Source organism: Anomaloglossus baeobatrachus, chromosome 10, assembly GCF_048569485.1.
Source record: "Anomaloglossus baeobatrachus isolate aAnoBae1 chromosome 10, aAnoBae1.hap1, whole genome shotgun sequence".
Taxonomy (NCBI): Eukaryota; Metazoa; Chordata; class Amphibia; order Anura; family Aromobatidae; genus Anomaloglossus; species Anomaloglossus baeobatrachus.
This window is the reverse complement of record NC_134362.1, coordinates 184,688,647-184,712,870: the sequence shown is the minus strand read 5'-3', so window position 1 is coordinate 184,712,870 and position 24,224 is coordinate 184,688,647. Positions and strand designations below refer to the sequence as shown.

The 24,224-nt window shown below is 44.7% G+C and overlaps 1 protein-coding gene across 1 annotated transcript; it reads left to right on the top strand.

The window, feature by feature from the left end:
• Positions 1-14,614: 14,614 nt before the first annotated feature.
• Positions 14,615-23,898, top strand: SNAI3 (snail family transcriptional repressor 3). The gene is made up of 3 exons (XM_075326995.1): positions 14,615-14,731; positions 20,464-21,000; positions 23,400-23,898. Exons 1-3 carry the CDS (start codon positions 14,653-14,655, stop codon positions 23,579-23,581), a joined length of 798 nt encoding a protein of 265 aa, XP_075183110.1. The 5' UTR covers positions 14,615-14,652; the 3' UTR covers positions 23,582-23,898.
• Positions 23,899-24,224: the final 326 nt, after the last annotated feature.

Below are 24,224 nucleotides of genomic sequence, written 5' to 3'. Positions count from 1 at the left end.
CGCTGGCAGCGGCGCGGCTGGCACTTGTGGTGCGCCGGGGACTTCAGCGCGGCCCGCGCTTTTACGGCGGCCGCGCTGATAACTAGAGTCCCCGGCTTTTGCGGCCTGCTTCCGTTCGTTCCCGCCCCCAGACCTGCCAGTCAGGAGAGGGGCGGGACGCTGGCCACTTCTATGAATCGGTCGCGCCGGCCGCTGGAACTGCGGCGCGGCTGGCACTTGTGGTGCGCCGGGGACTTCAGCGCGGCCCGCGCTTTTACGGCGGCCGCGCTGTTAACTCGAGTCCCCGGCTTCTGGGCCTAGTCTCCCTTCGTTACCGCCCACAGCCCTGACAGTCAGGGTAGGGGCGTGACGCTGCATAGAGCAGAGCTGAGAGCTGGAGTATGTTTTGCATACTCCACCCCTCTCACTGTGTGCACTGTGAATCCGGATTCCCGCACTTTCTCAGGCACGCCCACGGCTTCCTTCTCTACAAGGACACCGGCAGCCATTAGTGTCAGTTTCTGTACGATACAGAGACAAGTGTGGAAGACCCTGGCATTCTGATAGTCACACAATCGCTGTAACAGGCGTTAAGCAGCACCTGTGGTGCTAACCCCACTAGTGCAGAAGTGCACTTATAGATATGCTTGTACTATATACATTGCACTGTTTGGTCGCACGTTGTATATACCCTCCTGGATTATGCGGAGGAGTTATCAGCATATTCTCTGTGTAAAACAAAGGTGCAGAACCACATGTTTTTCTATACAGCTGGTACAGCATGTACGGCTATACGGCCGGCAGGTACATAGACTCCCATTGTATGCACTAATGGCCAGGGGATGAGGACGGTGTCTGCAGTATTTACTGACAGTTTTTCTGAGACTATGGCTATGATACTAGAAGCCTAGCAGTCCGGACATGTCTCTCACAATATGGGCACTGTTGAATCATTGATCCATGGCCCCCCTCAGTGTGAATAACTAACAGCTCCGGGAATGTCACACGCATCCCAGAGTCACGACTCTGCACGGACGTCAGTCCCAGACAGCCTAAGTGGGCTCGCTATGAGCGGCCTCGGTTTCATCAGGGTCCTAACAGAAAGACTCGCTGTGTAATGAGGCGGAAGTAGCGGCTCAGGATTCTGATCCTGAGACCGCTCTCAATCTGGATACACCTGATTGTGACGCCATAGTAAATAATCTTATAGCGTCCATCTATAGAATGTGGGTTATTTCTCACAGCTCCTCCAGTGGAGGAGTCAGCTTCACGTATTTTTCTGGACCACTCTGCCTTCAGAGAGGCAGTCCAGGAACACCACGCTTATCCAGATATGCGCTTCTCCAAACGGCTTAGGATACACGTTATCCCTGTCCCCTGACTTGGTCAAGGACTGGACCCAATGTCCCGAGCGGCATCCTCCAATCTCCAGGCTTGTAGCTAGATCCATAGTTGCAGTGGGAGATGGAACTGCAAACTCAAAGATGCCACTGACAGACAGATGGATCTCTGGTCGAAAGCCATCTATGAGGCTGTCGGCGCACCGTTGGCTCCGGCATTCTCTCCCTTGGGGCACTCCAAGCTATTTCAGCTTGTCTTACACAGATTGACACGGTTACACGTACATCTGTGCCGCAGGTGGCATCCTTAACCTCTCAAATGTCTGCATTTGTTTCTTACGCGATTCAGGTTGTCCTGGACTCTGCGAACCGTGCGGCGGTAGCCTCCGCTACTCCGTGTTTTTAAGCAGAGCCTGGTCTGCTCGTTAAGTGAATGGAAGGCAGATTCTGCTTCCAAAAAAGGTTGCCTAACCAGTTGCCTTTTTCTGCTGACCGACTGTTTGGTGAGCGTTGGATGTAACCATCAAACAGTCCAGGGGTAAGGATTCATCCTTTCCTCAGCCCGGACACAACAAACCCCAACAGAGCAAGAGGCAGTCGGGGTTTTCGGCCTTTTCGAGGCTCGGGCAGGTCCCATTTTTCCTCGTCCAATGTGGACTCAAAAGGATCAGAGGAGCTAAGATTCTTAGCGGGCTCAGTCTCGCCCAAAAAAGCGACAGTCTGAAAACCCGCTTCCAAGGCGGCTTCCTCATGACTTGCGGCCTCGGTCGGTAGCAGGCTCTCCCGCCTTGGCGATATTTAGCTGCCATAGGTCAATGACCATTGAGTGTGAGACATTCTGTCTCACGGGTACAGGATAGAGCTCACTTCTCGTCCTCCAACTCGATTCTTCAGAATTTCTCCACCTCCCGGCCGGGCCGCTGCTCTTCTGCAAACAGGGTGCACTCTATAGGCAGAAAGAGTGATGACCCCCGTTCCTCTTCAGGAACAAGGTCACGGTTTTTACCCCAAATTCTTTGCGGTACCTATAACAACGGGCCGTTCCGTCCCGTTCTGGATCTAAAAATGCTCAGCAAGCTCGTGGACACCAGGCGGTTCCGGATGGAATCCCTCCGCCATGTCATCGCCTCAAGGTCCCAAGGATATTTCCTAGCATCATTAGGCATCAAGGATGCTTATCCACACGTGCCGATTGATCCAGAGCACTAGCGTTTCTACGCTTCGTTATAGGAGACGAACACCCTCTGTTCGTAGCTCTACCTTCCGGCTAGCGACAGTCCAACTGGTCTTCGCCAAGGTCAGGGCAGCAGTAGTCACAGTCCTGCACTCTCAGGGTCACTCTGTGGTCCCGTATTTAGACGATCTACTTGTCAAGGCACTCTCTTAGGAAACATGCCAACACTGCCCGAACGTTGCGCTGGAGACTCTCTAGAGTTTTGGGTGGATCATCAACTTTTTAAAGTCAGATCCGACCCCGACCCTATCGATAACATATCTAGGCATAGAGTTTCTTACTCTCTCAGCGATAGTGAAGCTGCCGCTAGACAAACAGCATTCACTACGGGCTGCAAGCTCTTCTTTAAGAACCAGTCGCACACATTGAGACGCCTCATGCACTTCCTACGTAAGATGGTAGCAATGGAGGCAGTTCCTTTCGCGCAGTTTTACTGCGTCCACTACAATGGGACATTCTCCGCCAATGGGACGAGGAGTCGACGTCCCTCAACAGAGTCGTCGTTCTTTCTCAGGCGGCCAAGGAATCTCTACGGTGGTGGCTTCTTCTCACCTCTTGGTCAAAAAGAAGGTCCTTCCTATCCCCGTCCTGGGCGATAGTTACGACAGACGCGAGTCTATCAGGGTGGGGAGCAGTTTTTCTCCACTACAGCGCTCAGGGTACGTGGACTCAGCAAGAGTCCACTCTTCAGATCAATGTTCTTGAACACAGAGCAGTGTATCTTGCCCTACAATCCTTCCAACAGCGGCTGGAAAGCAAGCATATCCGACTTCAGTCGGACAGCTCCACAGCGGTGGCATACATCAACCACCAAGGAAGAACGCGCAACCGGCAAGCCTTCCAGGAAGTCCGGCAGGTTCTGATGTGGGTGGAAGACACGGCATCCACCATATCCACAATTCACATCCCAAGTGTGGAAACTAGGAAGCTGACTTCCTAAGTCGCTGAGGTGTGGCCGAAAGAGTATGGTCTCCTCACCCGGACGGGTTTCAGGAGATCTGGCGCCGCTGACAGAGGCCGGACGTCGATCTAATGGCGTCACGGCACAACAACAATGTGCCAGCTTCATGGCACGGTTTCACAATCATCGAGCTCTGGCGGCAAACGCCTTAGTTCAGCATTGGTCGCAGTTCCAGCTACCTTAGGTGCCACCTCTGGCATTGTTGCCCAGAGTACTGCGCTAGATCAAGACCGACTGCGGCCGCGCCATCCTCGTCGCTACAAATTGGCCGAGGATGTTGTGGTACTCGGTTCTGTGGTGCCTCACGGTAGGCTAACCGGGGGCACTACCAGACCAATCAGACTGGCTGTCTCAAGGGCCATTCTTCCATTTGAATTCTACGGCCTCAACCGGATGGTGTGGCATTGAGTCCTGGAACCTAGTGTCGTCAGGATTACCTCAGGACGTGGTTGCCACCATGAGACAGGCTAGCATACCAACGTCCGCCAAGATTGACCACAGGACGTGGAAGATGTTCTTATCTCGGTGCTCGGCGCAGGGTGTTTCTCCCTGGCCGGTTGCATCGTCTATGTTTCCTTCCTTCCTGCAATCTACGTAGGAAAATGGGTTGTCGCTCAGTTCCCTTTAGGGACAAGTCTCAGCGCTATCTGTATTTTTTCAGAAACGACGACTTCCTCAGGTACGCACGTTCCTACGGGGAGTTTGTCTTCTCAGCACTCCGTACAAGCGGCCGTTAGAGCCCTGAGATCTGAACAAGGTTCTAATTGCTCTCCAGATGCCGCCTTTCGAGCCTTTGAAGGATGTCTCCCTTCCCGTTTTTCACGGGAAGTGGCCTTCTAGTAACGGTCTCGTCTCTTAGGACAGTTTCCGAGCTAGCAACGCTCTCATACAAACTCCCTTCCTGGTCCTTCACCAGGACAGGGTAGTTCTGCGTCCGGTTCCGGAATTTCTCCCTAAGGTGGTATCCCATTTTCATATCAATCAGGATATCACCTCACCTTCTTTGTGTCCTCGTCCAGTCCATCAATTTCAGAAAGATTTGCATCTGTTGGTTCTGGTGAGAGCACTCAGGTTCTACTTCCCGCATGGCGCTCCTGCGCCACCCGGATGCACTCTTTGTCCTTGTCGCTGGTCGGCGTAAACAGTCGCAAACTTCCAGATCCACCCTTGCTCGGGGGCTCGAGGAACCAATTCTTGAAACCTACAGTTCTACTGGGCTTCTGGTTCTCTCAAGGCCGAAGGCCCATTCTACCAGAGCCGTGGGTGCATCCTGGGCATTACGGCACCAGGCTACGGCTCAGCAGGTGTGTCAGGCACCCACCTGGTCGAGTCTACTTACTTTTACCAAGCATTATCAGATGCATACCTACGCTTCGGCAGACGCCAGCCTAGGTAGATAAGTCATTCAGGCGGCGGTTGGCCACCTGTAGGAGAGGGCCGTTTGACGGCCCTATCATGAGGTATTCTTTTACCCACCCAGGGATTGCTTTTGGACATCCCAATTGTCTGGGTCTCCCAATGGAGCGACAAAGAAGAAGGGAATTTTGTTTACTTACCGTAAATTCCTTTTCTTCTAGCTCCAATTGGGAGACCCAGCACCCGCCCTGTTTTCTCGGGGTTTTTCTGTTTTTTCGGGTACACATGTTGTTCATGTGGTATGGTTCAGTTCTCCGATGTTTCCTCGGATTGAATTGGTCTTTAAACCAGTTATTGGCTTTCCTCCTTCTTGCTTTGGCACTAAAACTGGTGAGCCAGTGATCCCACTGGGGGTGTATAGCCAGAAGGGGAGGGGCCTTACACTTTTAAGTGTAATACTTTGTGTGGCCTCCAGAGGCAATAGCTATACACCCAATTGTCTGGGTCTCCCAATTGGAGCTAGAAGAAAAGGAATTTACGGTAAGTAAACAAAATTCCCTTCTTATTACTTAGTGTTGATATATCACATAAAATCCCAATAAAATACAGAGAAATCCTTAAAAGAATTGCAGCAGTATTTAGAGCAAAAGGTGTGCTACAAAGTATTGACTCAGGGGGGCTGAATACTATATATATTCTAAAACCATGTATCATTTCCTTTACACTTTACAAATACGTGCTACTTAGTGTTGCTTTATGACATAAAATACAGAGAACTCCCCCCAAAGAGTTGCAGCAGTATTTGCAGCAAAAGGTGTGCTACAAAGTATTAACTCGGGGGGGGGGGGGGGCTGAATACAAATAATATTATACAACCATGTATCTTTTCCTTTACAATTTACAAATATGTATTACTTTGTGTTGATATATCACATAAAATCCCAATAAAATACAGAGAAATCCCCAAAAGAAGTTCATCAGTATTTGCAGCAAAAGGTGTTCTACAAAGTGTTGACTCGGAGGGCTGAATACAAATAATATCCTACCATGTATCATTTACTTTACACTTCACAAATATTTGCTACTTAGTATTGGTATCATATAAAATCCCAATAAAATACATTTACGTTTGGGTGTAACATGGAAAAGTTCACGGGGTATGAATACTTGAAAAGCACTGTATGCACGTACGATGATTATACTGCCAAAAATGTCTTTGGCGGCTAGAAAAAAAAAATTGTATGAATATAGCTTTAGTCCCATCCATACAGCAGCATAGCAAAAGAGAGCGAAAGGGGGGAGGACCAGACTACACACACAGGTTTGTTTGTAGTCTGTCGCCATGGAAACATAGATATGCACAAAATAGTAGTCATGATTTGCAAAGCTGTTTTCAAATTTTAGAGGCTTTAATGTCCTTGATTTGGAGATTTTCTACCATGACTGTTTACTAAGTTCTGGATTTTGGTTTTACACAATTCGAAGGAGACCTGAGCAAAGCAAAAATACTCCACGCTGACGTCACCTGATCTTCGCTTCCCACCCCCACGGCCGACGCAATTGGGCACCTGTTAATATTTACATGGAGTGAGTAAGGTGAAGGCAAACACTGAAGATCCTCTGGATTGTGGGGCTGATAATGACATGGACGTGTCTGCATTCCTCGCCTGCTCGGAGGTATCTGGCAGTCCTGTGACAATCTCACCTAGGTGCAGCCTTAAGGGTTAGGTAAACGTTCCATATCTTCAAGTGTTACCTGCAGCACACAGCGGAGAGAAAGGAACCAGTGTGACCGGGACCTTGTGCACCGGCTCATTAAACACTTCAGTATAGGATCAAAGCCTCCTCCAAACAGCCTCTTATCACACACCTTCACAATATGTCTGCCAAGGCCGTCCTTTAAATTAGCAGACCTGTACAACAATGGGAATGATTCTCCGAGATCTTGGTATTTTCAGTGCATGCCCCTTTAAATCAGCATCCGGAGAGTGAAAAAAGTTGTTTATGGACAATCCCTTTAAGAGGCAAATTACCAAGTATTGAAGAAATCCTTCTAGATAGAGTCACACACTCTGGCGGGTTTATTTTTGACATTCCAGATGTTACTGTAAAGTCCATGAGTTTTATATTTCTTTTTTACACTAGGCACTCCAGCTGTTGCGAAACTACAACTCCCATTAGTCAGGGGATATTGGGGGTTAGTTACACCTTAATAAAACCCTCAATGTGTAAAATATTTCCATGTATTTTTGCTATTCTGGGTCGTGTGTCTTTCATGGCTCCCCCCGCCTATGCTTTTCTATAGGACTTGCAAAAATTGCAAAACTTCTCATTCGTAAGATACCAAACCTCTGCAAGAAAAGGGGAACAGGAGGGGTAAATGAGCAGAATTTGGGGTATGAGGCTATGTTCACGATACATTTTCACAGCAGCAAAAATCTGTTCTCTTGACAGTAAAAAAAAAAAAAAAAAAAAAAAAAAAGCAGCTTCCAAAAAGCAGGTTTTGCTGCTTTTTTCTTGTCTTTTTTTTTGGGGGGGGGCGGTTGCTGCATTTTTGGTGTCATCAACCACAAAAGCAGAGCAGTTGCTTTTTTTGCAGCTTTTTTTGCACTCTCTCATTGCTTTCAATGATGCGCAAAAAAAACGTCAAAAACTGCAAGAATTGACAGGCTGCTTCTTTCAAAAACGCAGCAGTTTTCCATTTCTGGCGGAAAAAAAAGCGTGCGCATGAGATTTCTGGAATCTCATCACATTTGCTGGGACTGTAAAAAGCAGCTTTTAGGGTATGTGCCCACGGAACAGATTTTTTTCTGCACATAAACCTGCATCTCTTGGCGGGAAAAAAAGCTGCTGGAAAAAAGCGCGTTTTTTCATGCTTTTTCTTCTCTCTTGAGATAGGCAAAACACTGCAAAAAAACACTGAAACAATTGACACGCTGCTTTTTTCAGCACCAAAATCTGCAAGGAAAAAAGAAGAAACATGCGCACAGCAAGTCAGGATTCTCATAGACTTTGCTAGGATACATTTTTCCTTCCAGTATTGATTAAAATCTGTAAGAAAAAAAGGCAACATGTGCACATAGTCTTACTTTGCTTAAAACTCATGAAGAAACCCCCCCCCACACACACACAAAAATAAAATCAAAACATGAACATAGTCTTAGGCTATGTTCACACATTGTGTTTTTCCTGCAGCAAAACTTGATCTCTTGGCAATAAAAAAAAAATAAAGCTGCACTTTTGGTTTGTCATTTGTCTGCAATACATGTTTCAATAAAGTTAAATTCACCAAAAAAGCAGCAAAAAACGAAGCTGTATTTTTGCACTTTCCCATTGATTTCAATGGTGGAAAATTAGAAGCTGTGTCTTTGCACTTTCCCATTGCTTTCAATGGTGGAACATTAGAAGCTGTGTCTTTGCACTTTCCCATTGCTTTCAATGGTGGAAAAAAGCAAAAACATTGCTGTGTCTTTGCACTTTCCCATTAATTTCAATGGTGGAAAAAGCAGCTGTGTTTTTGCACTTTCCCATTGCTTTCAATGGTGGAAAAAAGCAAAAACATTGCTGTGTCTTTGCACTTTCCCATTAATTTCAATGGTGGAAAAAAGCAGCTGTGTTTTTGCACTTTCCCATTGCTTTCAATGGTGAAAAAAAAGCAACAAAAACATTGCTGTGTCTTTGCACTTTCCCATTAATTTCAATGGTGGAAAAAAGCAGCTGTGTTTTTGCACTTTCCCATTGCTTTCAATGGTGGAAAAAAAAGCAACAAAAACATTGCTGTGTTTTTGCACTTTCCCATTAATTTCAATGGTGGAAAAAAGCAGCTGTGTTTTTGCACTTTCCCATTGCTTTCAATGGTGGAAAAAAAAAGCAACAAAAACATTGCTGTGTTTTTGCACTTTCCCATTAATTTCAATGGTGGAAAAAAGCAGCTGTGTTTTTACACTTTCCCATTGCTTTTAATGGTGAAAAAAAGCAGTAAAAACGCTGAAAGAATTTACATGCTGGTTTTTTTTTTTTAAAAAACGCAGCAGTTTTGCATTTTGGGCAGGACAAAAAAAAAGCAAGTCTATTTGTGCAGGAGATTTCTGAAATCTCGTCGTTTTTGCTGGGATTATAAAAGACAGCCTTTTCTTAGCATGTATTTGAATAAAACCAATGAAAAAAAAAATCCCCCCCAAAAAAATAAACCAAAAAAAAAAAAAAAACTTACTGTCTCCAGTCCAGATTTACACTATTGCATTGATTTCACCTGAAATTTGTAAAATATCAACAAATATAAATAAATATAATGTTGGACCACATTATATATGATATTGATATAAACAAATACTGTAAATATACAGTCAGGGCCAGAAATATTTGGACAGTGACACAAGTTTTGTTATTTTAGCTGTTTACAAAAACATGTTCAGAAATACAATTCTATATATAATATGGGCTGAAAGTGCACACTCCCAGCTGCAATATGAGAGTTTTCACATCCAAATCGGAGAAAGGGTTTAGGAATCATAGCTCTGTAATGCATAGCTTCCTCTTTTTCAAGGGACCAAAAGTAATTGGACAAGGGACTCTAAGGGCTGCAATTAACTCTGAAGGCGTCTCCCTCGTTAACCTGTAATCAATGAAGTAGTTAAACGGTCTGGGGTTGATTACAGGTGTGTGGTTTTGCATTTGGAAGCTGTTGCTGTGACCAGACAACATGCGGTCTAAGGAATTCTCAATTGAGGTGAAGCAGAACATTCTGAGGCTGAAAAATAAGAAAAAATCCATCAGAGAGATAGCAGACGTGCTTGGAGTAGCAAAATCAACAGTCGGGTACATTCTGAGAAAAAAGGAATTGACTGGTGAGCTTGGGAACTCAAAAAGGCCTGGGCGTCCACGGATGACAACAGTGGTGGATGATCGCCGCATACTTTCTTTGGTGAAGAAGAACCCGTTCACAACATCAACTGAAGTCCAGAACACTCTCAGTGAAGTAGGTGTATCTGTCTCTAAGTCAACAGTAAAGAGAAGACTCCATGAAAGTAAATACAAAGGGTTCACATCTAGATGCAAACCATTCATCAATTCCAAAAATAGACAGGCCAGAGTTAAATTTGCTGAAAAACACCTCATGAAGCCAGCTCAGTTCTGGAAAAGTATTCTATGGACAGATGAGACAAAGATCAACCTGTACCAGAATGATGGGAAGAAAAAGGTTTGGAGAAGAAAGGGAACGGCACATGATCCAAGGCACACCACATCCTCTGTAAAACATGGTGGAGGCAACGTGATGGCATGGGCATGCATGGCTTTCAATGGCACTGGGTCACTTGTGTTTATTGATGACATAACAGCAGACAAGAGTAGCCGGATGAATTCTGAAGTGTACCGGGATATACTTTCAGCCCAGATTCAGCCAAATGCCGCAAAGTTGATCAGACGGCGCTTCATAGTACAGATGGACAATGACCCCAAGCATACAGCCAAAGCTACCCAGGAGTTCATGAGTGCAAAAAAGTGGAACATTCTGCAATGGCCAAGTCAATCACCAGATCTTAACCCAATTGAGCATGCATTTCACTTGCTCAAATCCAGACTTAAGCTGGTGTCACACATAACGACGACGACAACGACGTCGCTGCTACGTCACCATTTTCTGTGACGTTGCAGCGACGTCCCGTCGCTGTCGCTGTGTGTGACATCCAGCAACGACCTGGCCCCTGCTGTGAGGTCGCCGGTCGTTGCTGAATGTCCAGCTTCATTTTTTGGTCGTCACTCTCCCGCTGTGACACACACATCGCTGTGTGTGACAGCGAGAGAGCGACGAAATGAAGCGATCAGGAGCCGGCACTGGCAGCTGCGGTAAGCTGTAACCAGCGTAAACATCGGGTAACCAAGGGAAGACCTTTCCCTAGTTACCCGATGTTTACGCTGGTTACCAGCCTCCGCTCTTGCTGCCAGCGCCGGCTCCTGCACTGTGACATGTGGCTGCAGTACGCATCGGGTAATTAACCCGATGTATACTGTAGCAAGGAGAGCAAGGAGCCAGCGCTAAGCAGTGCGCGCGGCTCCCTGCTCTCTGCACTGTGACATGTAGCTGCAGCACACATCGGGTTAATTAACCCGATGTGTGCTGCAGGAGAGCAAGGAGCCAGCGCTAAGCGCGGCTCCCTGCTCTCTGAACTGTGACATGTAGCTGCAGCACACATCGGGTTAATTAACCCGATGTGTGCTGCAGGAGAGCAAGGAGCCAGCGCTAAGCGCGGCTCCCTGCTCTCTGAACTGTGACATGTAGCTGCAGCACACATCGGGTTAATTAACCCGATGTGTGCTGCAGGAGAGCAAGGAGCCAGCGCTAAGCGCGGCTCCCTGCTCTCTGAACATGTAGCACAGCGACCTTATGATCGCTGCTTCTGCTGTGTTTGACAGCTAAGCAGCGATCATAACAGCGACTTACAAGGTCGCTGTTACGTCACCGAAAATGGTGACGTAACAGCGACGTCGTTGTCGCTGTCGTTTAGTGTGACACCAGCTTTAAGACGGAAAGACCCACAAACAAGCAAGACCTGAAGGCTGCGGCTGTAAAGGCCTGGCAAAGCATTAAGAAGGAGGAAACCCAGCGTTTGGTGATGTCCATGGGTTCCAGACTTAAGGCAGTGATTGCCTCCAAAGGATTCGCAACAAAATATTGAAAATAAAAATATTTTGTTTGGGTTTGGTTTATTTGTCCAATTACTTTTGACCTCCTAAAATGTGGAGTGTTTGTAAAGAAATGTGACAATTCCTACAATTTCTATCAGATATTTTTGTTCAAACCTTCAAATTAAACGTTACAATCTGCACTTGAATTCTGTTGTAGAGGTTTCATTTCAAATCCAATGTGGTGGCATGCAGAGCCCAACTCGCCAAAATTGTGTCACTGTCCAAAGATTTCTGGACCTAACTGTATACATAAATAGAATGTTGGGCCACATTCTATATGATAATATAAATAAATAATCTAAATAAATAAATATGTTGGGCCACATTCTATAGGATAATATAAATAATCTAAATAAATAAATATGTTGGGCCACATTCTATAGGATAATATAAATAAATAATCTAAATAAATAAATATGTTGGGCCACATTCTATAGGATAATATAAATAAATAATCTAAATAAATAAATATGTTGGGCCACATTCTATATGATAATATAAATAAATAAATATGTTGGGCCACATTCTATATGATAATCTAAATAAATAAATATGTTGGGCCACATTCTATATGATAATCTAAATAAATAAATATGTTGGGCCACATTCTATATGATAATCTAAATAAATAAATATGTTGGGCCACATTCTATATGATAATATAAATAATCTAAATAAATAAATATGTTGGGCCACATTCTATAGGATAATATAAATAAATAAATATGTTGGGCCACATTCTATATGATAATCTAAATAAATAATCTAAATAAATAAATATGTTGGGCCACATTCTATATGATAATATAAATAAATAATCTAAATAAATAAATATGTTGGGCCACATTCTATATGATAATATAAATAATCTAAATAAATAAATATGTTGGGCCACATTCTATATGATAATATAAATAAATAATCTAAATAAATAAATATGTTGGGCCACATTCTATATGATAATATAAATAATCTAAATAAATAAATATGTTGGGCCACATTCTATAGGATAATATAAATAAATAATCTAAATAAATAAATATGTTGGGCCACATTCTATATGATAATATAAATAAATAATCTAAATAAATAAATATGTTGGGCCACATTCTATATGATAATCTAAATAAATAAATATGTTGGGCCACATTCTATATGATAATCTAAATAAATAAATATGTTGGGCCACATTCTATATGATAACCTAAATAAATAAATATGTTGGGCCACATTCTATATGATAATCTAAATAAATAAATATGTTGGGCCACATTCTATATGATAATATAAATAAATAATCTAAATAAATAAATATGTTGGGCCACATTCTATATGATAATATAAATAAATAATCTAAATAAATAAATATGTTGGGCCACATTCTATATGATAATATAAATAATCTAAATAAATAAATATGTTGGGCCACATTCTATAGGATAATATAAATAAATAATCTAAATAAATAAATATGTTGGGCCACATTCTATATGATAATCTAAATAAATAAATATGTTGGGCCACATTCTATATGATAATCTAAATAAATAAATAAATATGTTGGGCCACATTCTATATGATAACCTAAATAAATAAATATGTTGGGCCACATTCTATATGATAATATAAATAAATAATCTAAATAAATAAATATGTTGGGCCACATTCTATATGATAATATAAGGCTACATGCGCACGCTGCTTCTTTTTCGTGTTCACAAACTGCAGCCAAAACTGCACCTTGTCAGAGAGAGCCTGGAAACGTCACAAAAAATGTAGGTGCTTTTTTGGTGCGTTTTTGCTGCTTTTTTGGTGCGTTGGCAAATCGGGGTAATAAGGAGTTATTGGCAGCCCATAGCCCGAAAAACTCCTTTATTAGAAATAAAAAACACAAACACATTCCCTCATTACCAATTTATTAATCCCGACAAAGCCCTCCATGTCCGGCGTAATCCAGGATGGTCCAGCGCCGCATCCAGCTCTGCTGCATGGAGGTGACCGGAGAAGCAGCAGACACCGCCGCTCCGGTCACCTCCATGCAGCAAATGAAGACAGCCGCGCGATCAGCTGAGCTGTCACTGAGGTTACCCGCGGCCACCGCTGCATCCAGCAGTGGCCGCGAGTAACCTCAGTGACAGCTCAGCTGATCGCGCTACTGCGTGGAGCTGACAGGAGCATGGAGGACAGGACTATCAGCGGCGGCGGTGGCAGTGAGAGGGGTCCATCATCTCCCCTGTGCGTGCATGCTGGGGACAGCGGTACTTCGGGGAACACGTGGAGGACGGGACTATCAGCGGCGGCGAGAGGGGGATGGACGTTGGCAGCTGAAAACATTGATTTTTCCCTCTCGCTGCCGCCGCTGCTGATAGTCCCCGTCCTCCACATCATCTCCCCTGGGGACAGCGGTACTTCGGGGAACACGTGGAGGACGGGAGGGGACCACTTGCCTGACCTCACTTCCTGACAAATCACCTGCGTTTTTGGTACCAAAAACGCAGGTAAAAGGCAGGTAAAATGCACCACTTGATTAGCATGCATTTTTCCTGCGTCTTTGATGCCCTCATTGATTTCAATGGGTGACAAATGTTGACAAAAACGCAGGAAGAATGAACATGCTGCATTTTTTTTGTCACAAACTTTTGACAAAAAAAACGCTGACAAATAAACTGCAATGTGCGCATGACAAATCTGACTTCTCATAGACTTTGCTGGGAAGTCAGATGTCAGAAAGTTCAGCTGACAAAACTGCAGCCAAAAAAGCAGCAAAAAAGCAGGAAAAAAAGCAGCGTGCGCATGTAGCCTAAATAAATAAATATGTTGGTCCACATTCTATATGATAAAATCCATTACTAGTGCATGACGCGGCCCCCCGCGGAGGCTCAGCGCGTGCCCCCCACCCCTCTCGGCTGCGCTCTGCCAGGAAATTTTCTATAAGCACCTGCTGCAGCTGGACGCACAGGACGGACCCTCCTCCCACCTCGCCCCCTGCACTTGTCTCCGCTCTCTATTGGCCGTGCTGGAGGCCACAGGGTAATGTATCCAGAGAATGTCTCCCCGGATAGTGACTGTCCTGAGCTAGGGGACAGTGGCAGAGGATGCCCAGGTCTTTCCTGGTAAAGAAGCCCTGCAGCTACAGGATCCCCAACTATGGACAACTGCTGGAGGCGCAGGCAGGTAAGGGGCGCACCTGTGTAATGTCGCTTCACTACCTATATCTTCTATGGGAAGAGGATTTCTCTCTCTTATGAACTGTAATTACTTTGTATTTGTAGGATATCTATATTTATAAATATATACAGTATTGTACTGCGGCCGTATTCCTCTATGTCTATATCTGCACACACTTTATATAAAATAGTTACTTTGTATTTATAGAATATCTATTTCTAAATATACACTGTTACTTTATATTTATTTTATCATATTAAATCCACTTCATTTCTGCATTGCTACTTACGGATAATTAAAGCTTACAGATATTTTTCCCCCTGCTCCCTAATAAAGGTGCTAACCCCTAATTATTAGCGTCCCTTTCTCCTATTATTATATGGAATGTTTAGAGGGTGATCATTAGGTTAGTAAAATTCATGGCTTTCGACTAGAAATCTCCCCCAAAATAGGAAGTTTACGCATTGTCAATTTTTCCTTTTCCCACATTGATCTTGCGGATATTGGAGGAAAATCTATCAGGAAGTCAAAAACACAAGTTTCTTAAAATTGCACCAAATGTATCAGAATTTGGGATGGTAGATTGCTAAGCATGCCTTTGAGATCTCTTATTCCACCTAGTGCGATAGTTTTGATAGTTTTTTTTTTAAATGGCTTTAGACTCAATCCCAACTTGATGGATGAATGCTCCGTAGGACGATCGATCTTGTGCAACCTCAATAGGTCCACCAGGGTCTTCTCCGCCTAGATAGGCCCACCGGCGTCTTCTCCGCCTAGATAGGCCCACCGGCGTCTTCTCCGCCTAGATAGGCCCACCGGCGTCTTCTCCGCCTAGATAGGCCCACCGGCGTCTTCTCCGCCTAGATAGGCCCACCGGCGTCTTCTCCGCCTAGATAGGCCCACCGGCGTCTTCTCCGCCTAGATAGGCCCACCGGCGTCTTCTCCGCCTAGATAGGCCCACCGGCGTCTTCTCCGCCTAGATAGGCCCACCGGCGTCTTCTCCGCCTAGATAGGCCCACCGGCGTCTTCTCCGCCTAGATAGGCCCACCGGCGTCTTCTCCGCCTAGATAGGCCCACCGGCGTCTTCTCCGCCTAGATAGGCCCACCGGCGTCTTCTCCGCCTAGATAGGCCCACCGGCGTCTTCTCCGCCTAGATAGGCCCACCGGCGTCTTCTCCGCCTAGATAGGCCCACCGGCGTCTTCTCCGCCTAGATAGGCCCACCGGCGTCTTCTCCGCCTAGATAGGCCCACCGGCGTCTTCTCCGCCTAGATAGGCCCACCGGCGTCTTCTCCGCCTAGATAGGCCCACCGGCGTCTTCTCCGCCTAGATAGGCCCACCGGCGTCTTCTCCGCCTAGATAGGCCCACCGGCGTCTTCTCCGCCTAGATAGGCCCACCGGCGTCTTCTCCGCCTAGATAGGCCCACCGGCGTCTTCTCCGCCTAGATAGGCCCACCGGCGTCTTCTCCGCCTAGATAGGCCCACCGGCGTCTTCTCCGCCTAGATAGGCCCACCGGCGTCTTCTCCGCCTAGATAGGCCCACCGGCGTCTTCTCCGCCTAGATAGGCCCACCGGCGTCTTCTCCGCCTAGATAGGCCCACCGGCTTCTTCTCCGCCTAGATAGGCCCACCGGCGTCTTCTCCGCCTAGATAGGCCCACCGGCGTCTTCTCCGCCTAGATAGGCCCACCGGCGTCTTCTCCGCCTAGATAGGCCCACCGGCGTCTTCTCCGCCTAGATAGGTCCACCGGCGTCTTCTCCGCCTAGATAGGTCCACCGGCGTCTTCTCCGCCTAGATAGGCTCACCAGCGTCTTCTCCGCCTAAATAGGTCCACCAGCGTCTTCTCCGCCTAGATAGCTCCACCAGCGTCTTCTCCGCCTAGATAGCTCCACCAGCGTCTTCTCCGCCTAGATAGCTCCACCAGCGTCTTCTCCGCCTAGATAGCTCCACCAGCGTCTTCTCCGCCTAGATAGCTCCACCAGCGTCTTCTCCGCCTAGATAGCTCCACCAGCGTCTTCTCCGCCTAGATAGCTCCACCAGCGTCTTCTCCGCCTAGATAGGTCCACCAGCGTCTTCTCCGCCTAGATAGGTCCACCAGGGACTTCTCTGCCTACAGGTCCACCAGGGACTTCTCTGCCTACAGGTCCACCAGGGACTTCTCCGCCGTTTAGTGCAGAAAAACAAACCTGTGCACATCATCAATGAATTTATGACTTTTTTTGGATTTCTATTGACCATGCCCTCTGGACACTTAAGGCGTTTTCTCAGATTTTACAAAATTTGTCCAAGAGTGAAAAATGTTCTAAAATTCCTTGTGGTTCCTGCAGCGATCATGTGCCGCATATCCTCATGTATGTTCGCTACGTGACCACTTAGGATAGTAATTGGTTACGTAATTGATGGACGGAATGGTGGCCATTCAACAGGTACATTGTTTGTTTGTTTATAGAACATTTCCTACTATTGGTTAACTTTTGTAAAATCCCTTTAAAGGCCAAGATCACATGTCCGGTAATCATCCATTAGAACGGATCCTCAAGAGATCCGTTGGCAAAAAACGTTCTGCAAACACATTTTTTTGTCCGTTGTTAAATAACAGATGTCTGGCAGATCCGGAGTTCTTTACCATGGGAGTCTACGGAGAACGGATCCGTTAACGGATTGCTATTTATTGTCCATTTGGAACAGATCCGGTAAGAAAACAACGGATACGTTGCAAATGCAAGAAAAACGAAATTTATATATTTTTTTATTTTTTTTTTTGCAATATTTTACATTCCCCAGTTCAATAAAGGGAAACTACATTCACAAAAAAATTGGTCCCAAATGTATAAAATATACTTTAAAAAAAATATTGGAAATTTTTAGGGAAAAATTCCAAGGGTAGATGATGACGACGTGGAGCGGGGACAGGTGGTGTCCGGGGTATGGCGGACAGTAAACACCAGATATCTTGTTAGTGGGCGACCCCTGTGAATTCTCGCCCCTCAGAAATGCTTTTGTGCTGGGATTTCTTATTGGAATTAATTCCCATTACTGGGGACGGAGGAGCAGGTGCAGCCGGGGGGACGTGTGACTGCGCCGTGACCAGATACCACATGCACCTGCAATATTCTCCTAGATGACGCGGGTGGGATTTATGCCACGGAGGGGTATTAATTGTACCCGTATATGAAAGACTGGTAATTCTCTCCACAGTCTCTATGACACTGGGAGGTTCTGCAGCAGCTCAGGCTCAAATTCAATCTCTAGATTTTTCCCCTTCTGATTTTGAGCTTCTGTATAGCAGCGGATTAGTCAGTTTTTTGGAACAGACCCCCCCCTTCCCAAAAAAAAAGTGGATGAAGAACAGCTTTATTCCAGGGTACAAAATGCTCATTCTTCACTCAGAAAATATAATCAAACGCAGATTTCAGTTTTGGGCGCTTGTTAAGAGCAGAATTTTGTGCTCCAGAGCTGAACTTCGTACCGTAACTATAGGAAATTGCAATAATTAGTCATTGCCATTTCAAAAGGTATAAGATCCGAGATTCCATCCTTCTCTTTACCAGATGTCAACAACAAGTCCCAGCATGTCCTGACAGCCAACTAGCCGGGGTTGCTGGAAATTGTAGTTACACAACAGCTGCAGGTTGCTGACCCATGCGATTCTGCTTCCCGACCCGTCCTCCCTACACTTTTGATACTAACGATTTGCTAGATGAGGCCATTTTTACGTCAATAGTATCAATGTAGAGTTCCCATATACACAGTGATCTGACTCAAAGTCAGTATATCTTTATATAGTTGGAGAGCTGCAGGGTAAAGCATGGGGGATGAGAAAGAATCAGCCTGTTCTTCTGATGGTACAATAATAATAGCGGGGGGATCTTGCAACAGTTTCCATTACTTCATATTCACCTGATGGAAAGTTGTCAGACCCCCGAGTACAGGAGAAGGCCGTGGGAGATATAGCACAGCTCAATTAATGTGAATGGTGTCAAGCTGCAATACCACACACAACCTGTTAACAAGAGTGGTGCTGTTTTATGAAAGAAGGCAGCCATGGTTTTTTTATTATTCCTGGATACCCCCTTTGACATATCAATGTCTTAAATAGTGAGATCAGATCACAGTAAGATATGACACGTTTTTTTTCTTCTTAAAGGGGCACTCCGAGAAATGTATTATGCCTAGTGTGAGGTTTGATGGTCATGCCATCACTAGTTATACCTTTTTCTGGAGCATCCCTTTAAATATATGCAAGTATCAGTTATACATATATCTGGAGTGTCCCTTTAAATATATGCAAGCACATGTTATACCTTTTTCTGGAGTCTTCCTTTAAATATATACAAGCACTAGTTATACCTTTTTCTATAGTGTCTCTTTAAATTCTTTAAATATATGCAAGCACTAGTTATACCTTTTTCTGGGGTGTCCCTTTAAATATATGCAAGCACTAGTTATACCTTTTTCTGGAGTGTCCCTTTAAATATATGCAAGCACATGTTATATTTAAAGGGACGCTCCAGAAAAAGGTATGACTAGTTCTTGCATATATTTAAAGGGACGCTCCAGAAAAAGGTATATGCAAGCACTAGTTATACCTTTTTCTGGGGTGTCCCTTTAAATATATGCAAGCACTAGTTATACCTTTTTCTGAAGTGTCCCTTTAAATATATGCAAGCACATGTTATATTTAAAGGGACGCTCCAGAAATAGGTATAACATGTGCTTGCATATATTTAAAGGGACGCTCCAGAAAAAGGTATAACTAGTTCTTGCATATATTTAAAGGGACGCTCCAGAAAAAGGTATATGCAAGCACTAGTTATACCTTTTTCTGGGGTGTCCCTTTAAATATATGCAAGCACTAGTTATACCTTTTTCTGAAGTGTCCCTTTAAATATATGCAAGCACATGTTATATTTAAAGGGACGCTCCAGAAATAGGTATAACATGTGCTTGCATATATTTAAAGGGACGCTCCAGAAAAAAGGTATATGCAAGCACTAGTTATACCTTTTTCTGGGGTGTCCCTTTAAATATATGCAAGCACTAGTTATACCTTTTTCTGAAGTGTCCCTTTAAATATATGCAAGCACATGTTATATTTAAAGGGACGCTCCAGAAATAGGTATAACATGTGCTTGCATATATTTAAAGGGACGCTCCAGAAAAAGGTATAACTAGTTCTTGCATATATTTAAAGGGACGCTCCAGAAAAAGGTATATGCAAGCACTAGTTATACCTTTTTCTGGGGTGTCCCTTTAAATATATGCAAGCACTAGTTATACCTTTTTCTGGAGTGTCCCTTTAAATATATGCAAGCACATGTTATATTTATATATTACAAGTCTCTGTTTTTGTCTGCAGCACTGATGTCGCGTCTACAGCGCTGCAGACAATCAGTGAGCCCCACAATGATGGCATGAAAGCTCAGTAACTGGCTGCAGTGCTGGAGACATGATGTCAGTGCTGCGGATAACAGACACTGGGAGAAGCGGCAGAAACTCAGCTGTGGACCCGGGGAGGGTGAGTAAAGCACAGATTGTTTAAAAAAATAAAATTGTGGAAACAGAAAACTCCTTTTATTGTCCCTATATATCTGTTAATTCCATCTAGTTCCGGCTTCCGCCTTGTTGCCGCACCTTGCGTTGCGCCACTATACAACGGTGCCATACTGCATTTTTTGACCAGTTGGTGTATAGCCCGAGCGTTTTCCATGGTGTTATCATGTTTCGTGTTTCTGGTGCAGGACCGGTGCCGGCGCTCTTTCAGAACCAGGACCCCTCTCCCCCGAGACAAGAAATCGCGGATCAGCGTCAAACACGAGACGCTGCCCCATCACAGATCCAAGAGGAAAGAGGACAAGGAGGAGATCACGGTAATAAGACGTTGCTCAACCCCCTGGAAATTAGGAGGAGCGACGCTTTGCTAATTTTACCCAATGGATTACCTCTGAAAGACAATATGAACAACCTGAACACGCCTCTGAGGGGCAGAACGTCCGACGGAGGAGGCTCCGCGCCCGGGAATAAAGCCTCATGCAACGCCGCCTCACAGGAAGAATCGCCTTATGTTCCAGACTTTCCAAAACCAGACGGACTATATCCCGGGAGCAAAATTAGGAACTGCCGGTATTTCAGTTGCCCCCATTGTTCCAAGTCCTATGGTAGCCTGGGTGCCCTAAAGATGCACATCCGGACTCACACGTTGCCCTGTGCATGCCGGATATGTGGCAAAGCCTTCTCCAGACCCTGGCTTCTACAAGGACATATTAGGACACATACAGGTAAAAAAAGGAAGGGACGACTACTATCTTAAAGGGGTTTTCCCGAAATCGCAAGTCATACCCTATCAATAAATTGAGCAGGCGCACCTCTGCTCCATTACGGGTTCCAGCGGTCATACCCTCAGCTACCAGCAAGTTATCCACTGTTTATATGGATAGGATATAATTGTAATTTTGGGAAAACCCAAGGGTTTAAAGATTCTTATGTGACCATAAAATTTATTTGCACATAAATGTAGTATTCTATTTGCCTGCAGCAACCACTAGAGGGAGCTGTGTACACCATAACACAGCGAGCTGTGAGCTCCCTCTAGTGGTGGCTGCAGAAAAGCAATATGGTGTTCGAAGGAGGAACACATTCAGACTTTCATACTTTTTGGGACTGCCAGAAATAGCCAAGCAGCAGCGTACCTGTGCAACCACCCCACCAAATGAGGTTCCGATGATTGGTAGGGTTCACAGGGGGTTAGGTTCCCCCCAGATTTAGTAGTTATGGATAGGATATAACTGGAATTTTGGAAAAAACCTTTAAAGGTTCACAGAGTCTTATATGACCATGAAATGTATTTATATATAGATGTAGTATTCTGCCTGCAGCCACCACTAGAGGGAGCCGTGCACAGCATAACACAACTTCCGATGATTGGTAGGGTTCACAGGGGGTTAGGCTTCCCCCAGATTTAGTAGTTATGGATAGGATATAATTGGAATTTTGGAAAAACCCTTTAAAAAGGTTCACAGAGTGTTAGATGACCATGAAATGTATTTATACATAAATGTATTATTCTATCTGCCTGCAGTCACCACTAGAGGGAGCCGTGCACAACATAACACAGCAAGCTGTGGGCTCCCTCTAGTGGTGGAAAGCAATATGGTGTTCGAAGGAGGAACACATTGAGACTTTTATACTTTTGGGACTGCTGTATATAGCCGAGCAGCAGCGTACCTGTGCAACCAACCCTCCAAATAACGTTCTGGTGATTCGTAGGGCACACCGTGGTTAGGTATCCCTGATTTAGTAGTTATGAATAGGATATGATTAGAATTTTGGAAAAATCCTTTAAGGGTTCACAGGGTCTTTTATGACCATGAAATGTATTTATACATAAATGTAGTATTCTATTTGCCTGCAGCCACCACTAGAGGGAGCCGTGTACACCATAACACAGCGAGCTGTGGGCTCCCTCTAGTGGTGGCTGCAGGAAAGCAATAGTGTCCGAAGGAGGAACACATTCAGACCTTTATACTTTTTGGGACTGCTGGATATAGCCAAGCAGCAGCGTACCTGTGCCACCACCAATCCAAATGATGTTCCGATGATTGGTAGTGTTGTTCCCCCCAGATTTAGTAGTTATGGATAGGATATAATTGGAATTTTGGAAAAACCCTTTAAAAAAGGTTCACAGAGTCTTATATGACCATGAAATGTATTTATACATAAATGTATTATTCTGCCTGCAGCCACCACTAGAGGGAGCCATGTACACCATAACACAGCGAGCTCCCTCTAGTGGTGGCTGCAGGAAAGCAATATGGTGTTCGAAGGAGGAACACATTGAGACGTTTATACTTTTTGGGACTGCTGGATATAGAAGAGTATCAGTGTACCTGTGCAACCACCACCCCTAAATGACATTCTTGCGATTGGTAGTGCTCACAGGGGTTAGGTTTCCCCTAGATGTAGCAGTTATGGATAGGATACAATTGCAAATTTGGAAAAACCCTTTAAGGGTTCACATATTCTAATGTGACCATGAAATGTATTTATACATAAATGTAGTATCCTATCTGCCTGAAGTCACCACTAGAGGGAGCCGTGTACACCATAGCACAGCAAGCTCCCTCTAGTGGTGGCTGCAGGAAAGCAATATGGTGTCCAAAGGAGGAACACATTCAGACTTTTATACTTTTTGAGACTCCCGGATATAGCCGAGCAGCAGTGTCCCTGTGCAACAACCCCTCCAAAGGACGATCTGGTGATTGATAGGGCTTACAATGGTTAGGCTTCCCCAGATTTAGTAGTTATGAATAGCATATAATTGGAATTTAAGGAAAACCCAAGGGTTTAAAGATTCTTATGTGACCATGAAATTTGCACAAAAATGTAGTATTCTATCTGCTTGCAGTCACCACTAGAGGGAGCCGTATACACCATAACACAGCGAGCTGTGAGCTCCCTCTAGTGGTGGCTGCAGGAAAGCAATATGGTGTTCAAAGGAGGAACACATTCAGACTTTTATACCATTTGAGACTGCCAGATATATCCGAGCAGCAATATCACAAAATTGTTTTCATATATTTATGTGCACAATTTTGCAACTTTTACCCCTCCTGTCACTTTTATTGTTATTATTATGACTTCCATGTGTTTTATGTTCTGCATTTTCTACTTTCCGCAGGGGAGAAGCCGTTTTCGTGCTATCACTGCGGCCGCGGATTTGCGGATCGCTCCAACCTGCGGGCTCACCTGCAGACACATTCGGAAGTGAAGCGGTACCGGTGCCCAGGGTGTGGGAAAACGTTCTCCCGCATCTCCCTCCTCACCAAGCACAGAGACGGCTGCTGCTGCCCGGTGTCCTGACTCTCGCCGGCCACCCTGCTGCCACGGAAGAAGCCACCACCTCCATCACTTCTGTACAACAACTGATAGACTTCTGGTGACGTAAAGCGAGGGCGCACCCCCCCCCCCCCCCCGCTCTCCCCTCCACCTGGTATTTTGGACTTTAGTGCTCGTATAACGCACCCGTGCCCATGTTATATTGATCTATATTTACAGCTTCGCAAGGCTAGAAAATAGAATTGACATTTGTTTTCCTGCTGCTAAATACAACTTCTCCAATATATTTCTATCCTGCAACAGAATCAATTCTGCAAATATTCCATCAATGTTCATAATAATGCGTCCACTAGGTGGCGATGTGTTGTAGGCGATTTATGGCAGCTATGTCATAAATACTGTGATGCCACCTGCAGTTCGAAAATGTATGAGAATTATTAATTTTATATATATATATATATATATATATATATATATATATATATATATATATATATATATATATATATATATATATATATATATATATATATATATATATATATATATATATATTTTATAATGAATAATTCTCATACATTTTCGAACTGCAGGTGGTATCACAGTATTTATGACATAGCTGCCATAAATCGCCTACAACACATCGCCACCTAGTGGATGCATTATT

What these genes read in the sequence shown, in the direction of transcription:
- SNAI3 (XM_075326995.1), top strand. Translation starts at nt 14,653, where the DNA reads ATGCCCAGGTCTTTCCTGGTAAAGAAGCCCTGCAGCTACAGGATCCCC. An exon ending in ACTGCTGGAGGCGCAGGCAG is followed by an intron (nt 14,732 to 20,463) that starts GTAAGGGGCGCA and finishes TTTCTGGTGCAG; the next exon opens with GACCGGTGCCGGCGCTCTTT. An exon ending in ACATATTAGGACACATACAG is followed by an intron (nt 21,001 to 23,399) that starts GTAAAAAAAGGA and finishes TACTTTCCGCAG; the next exon opens with GGGAGAAGCCGTTTTCGTGC.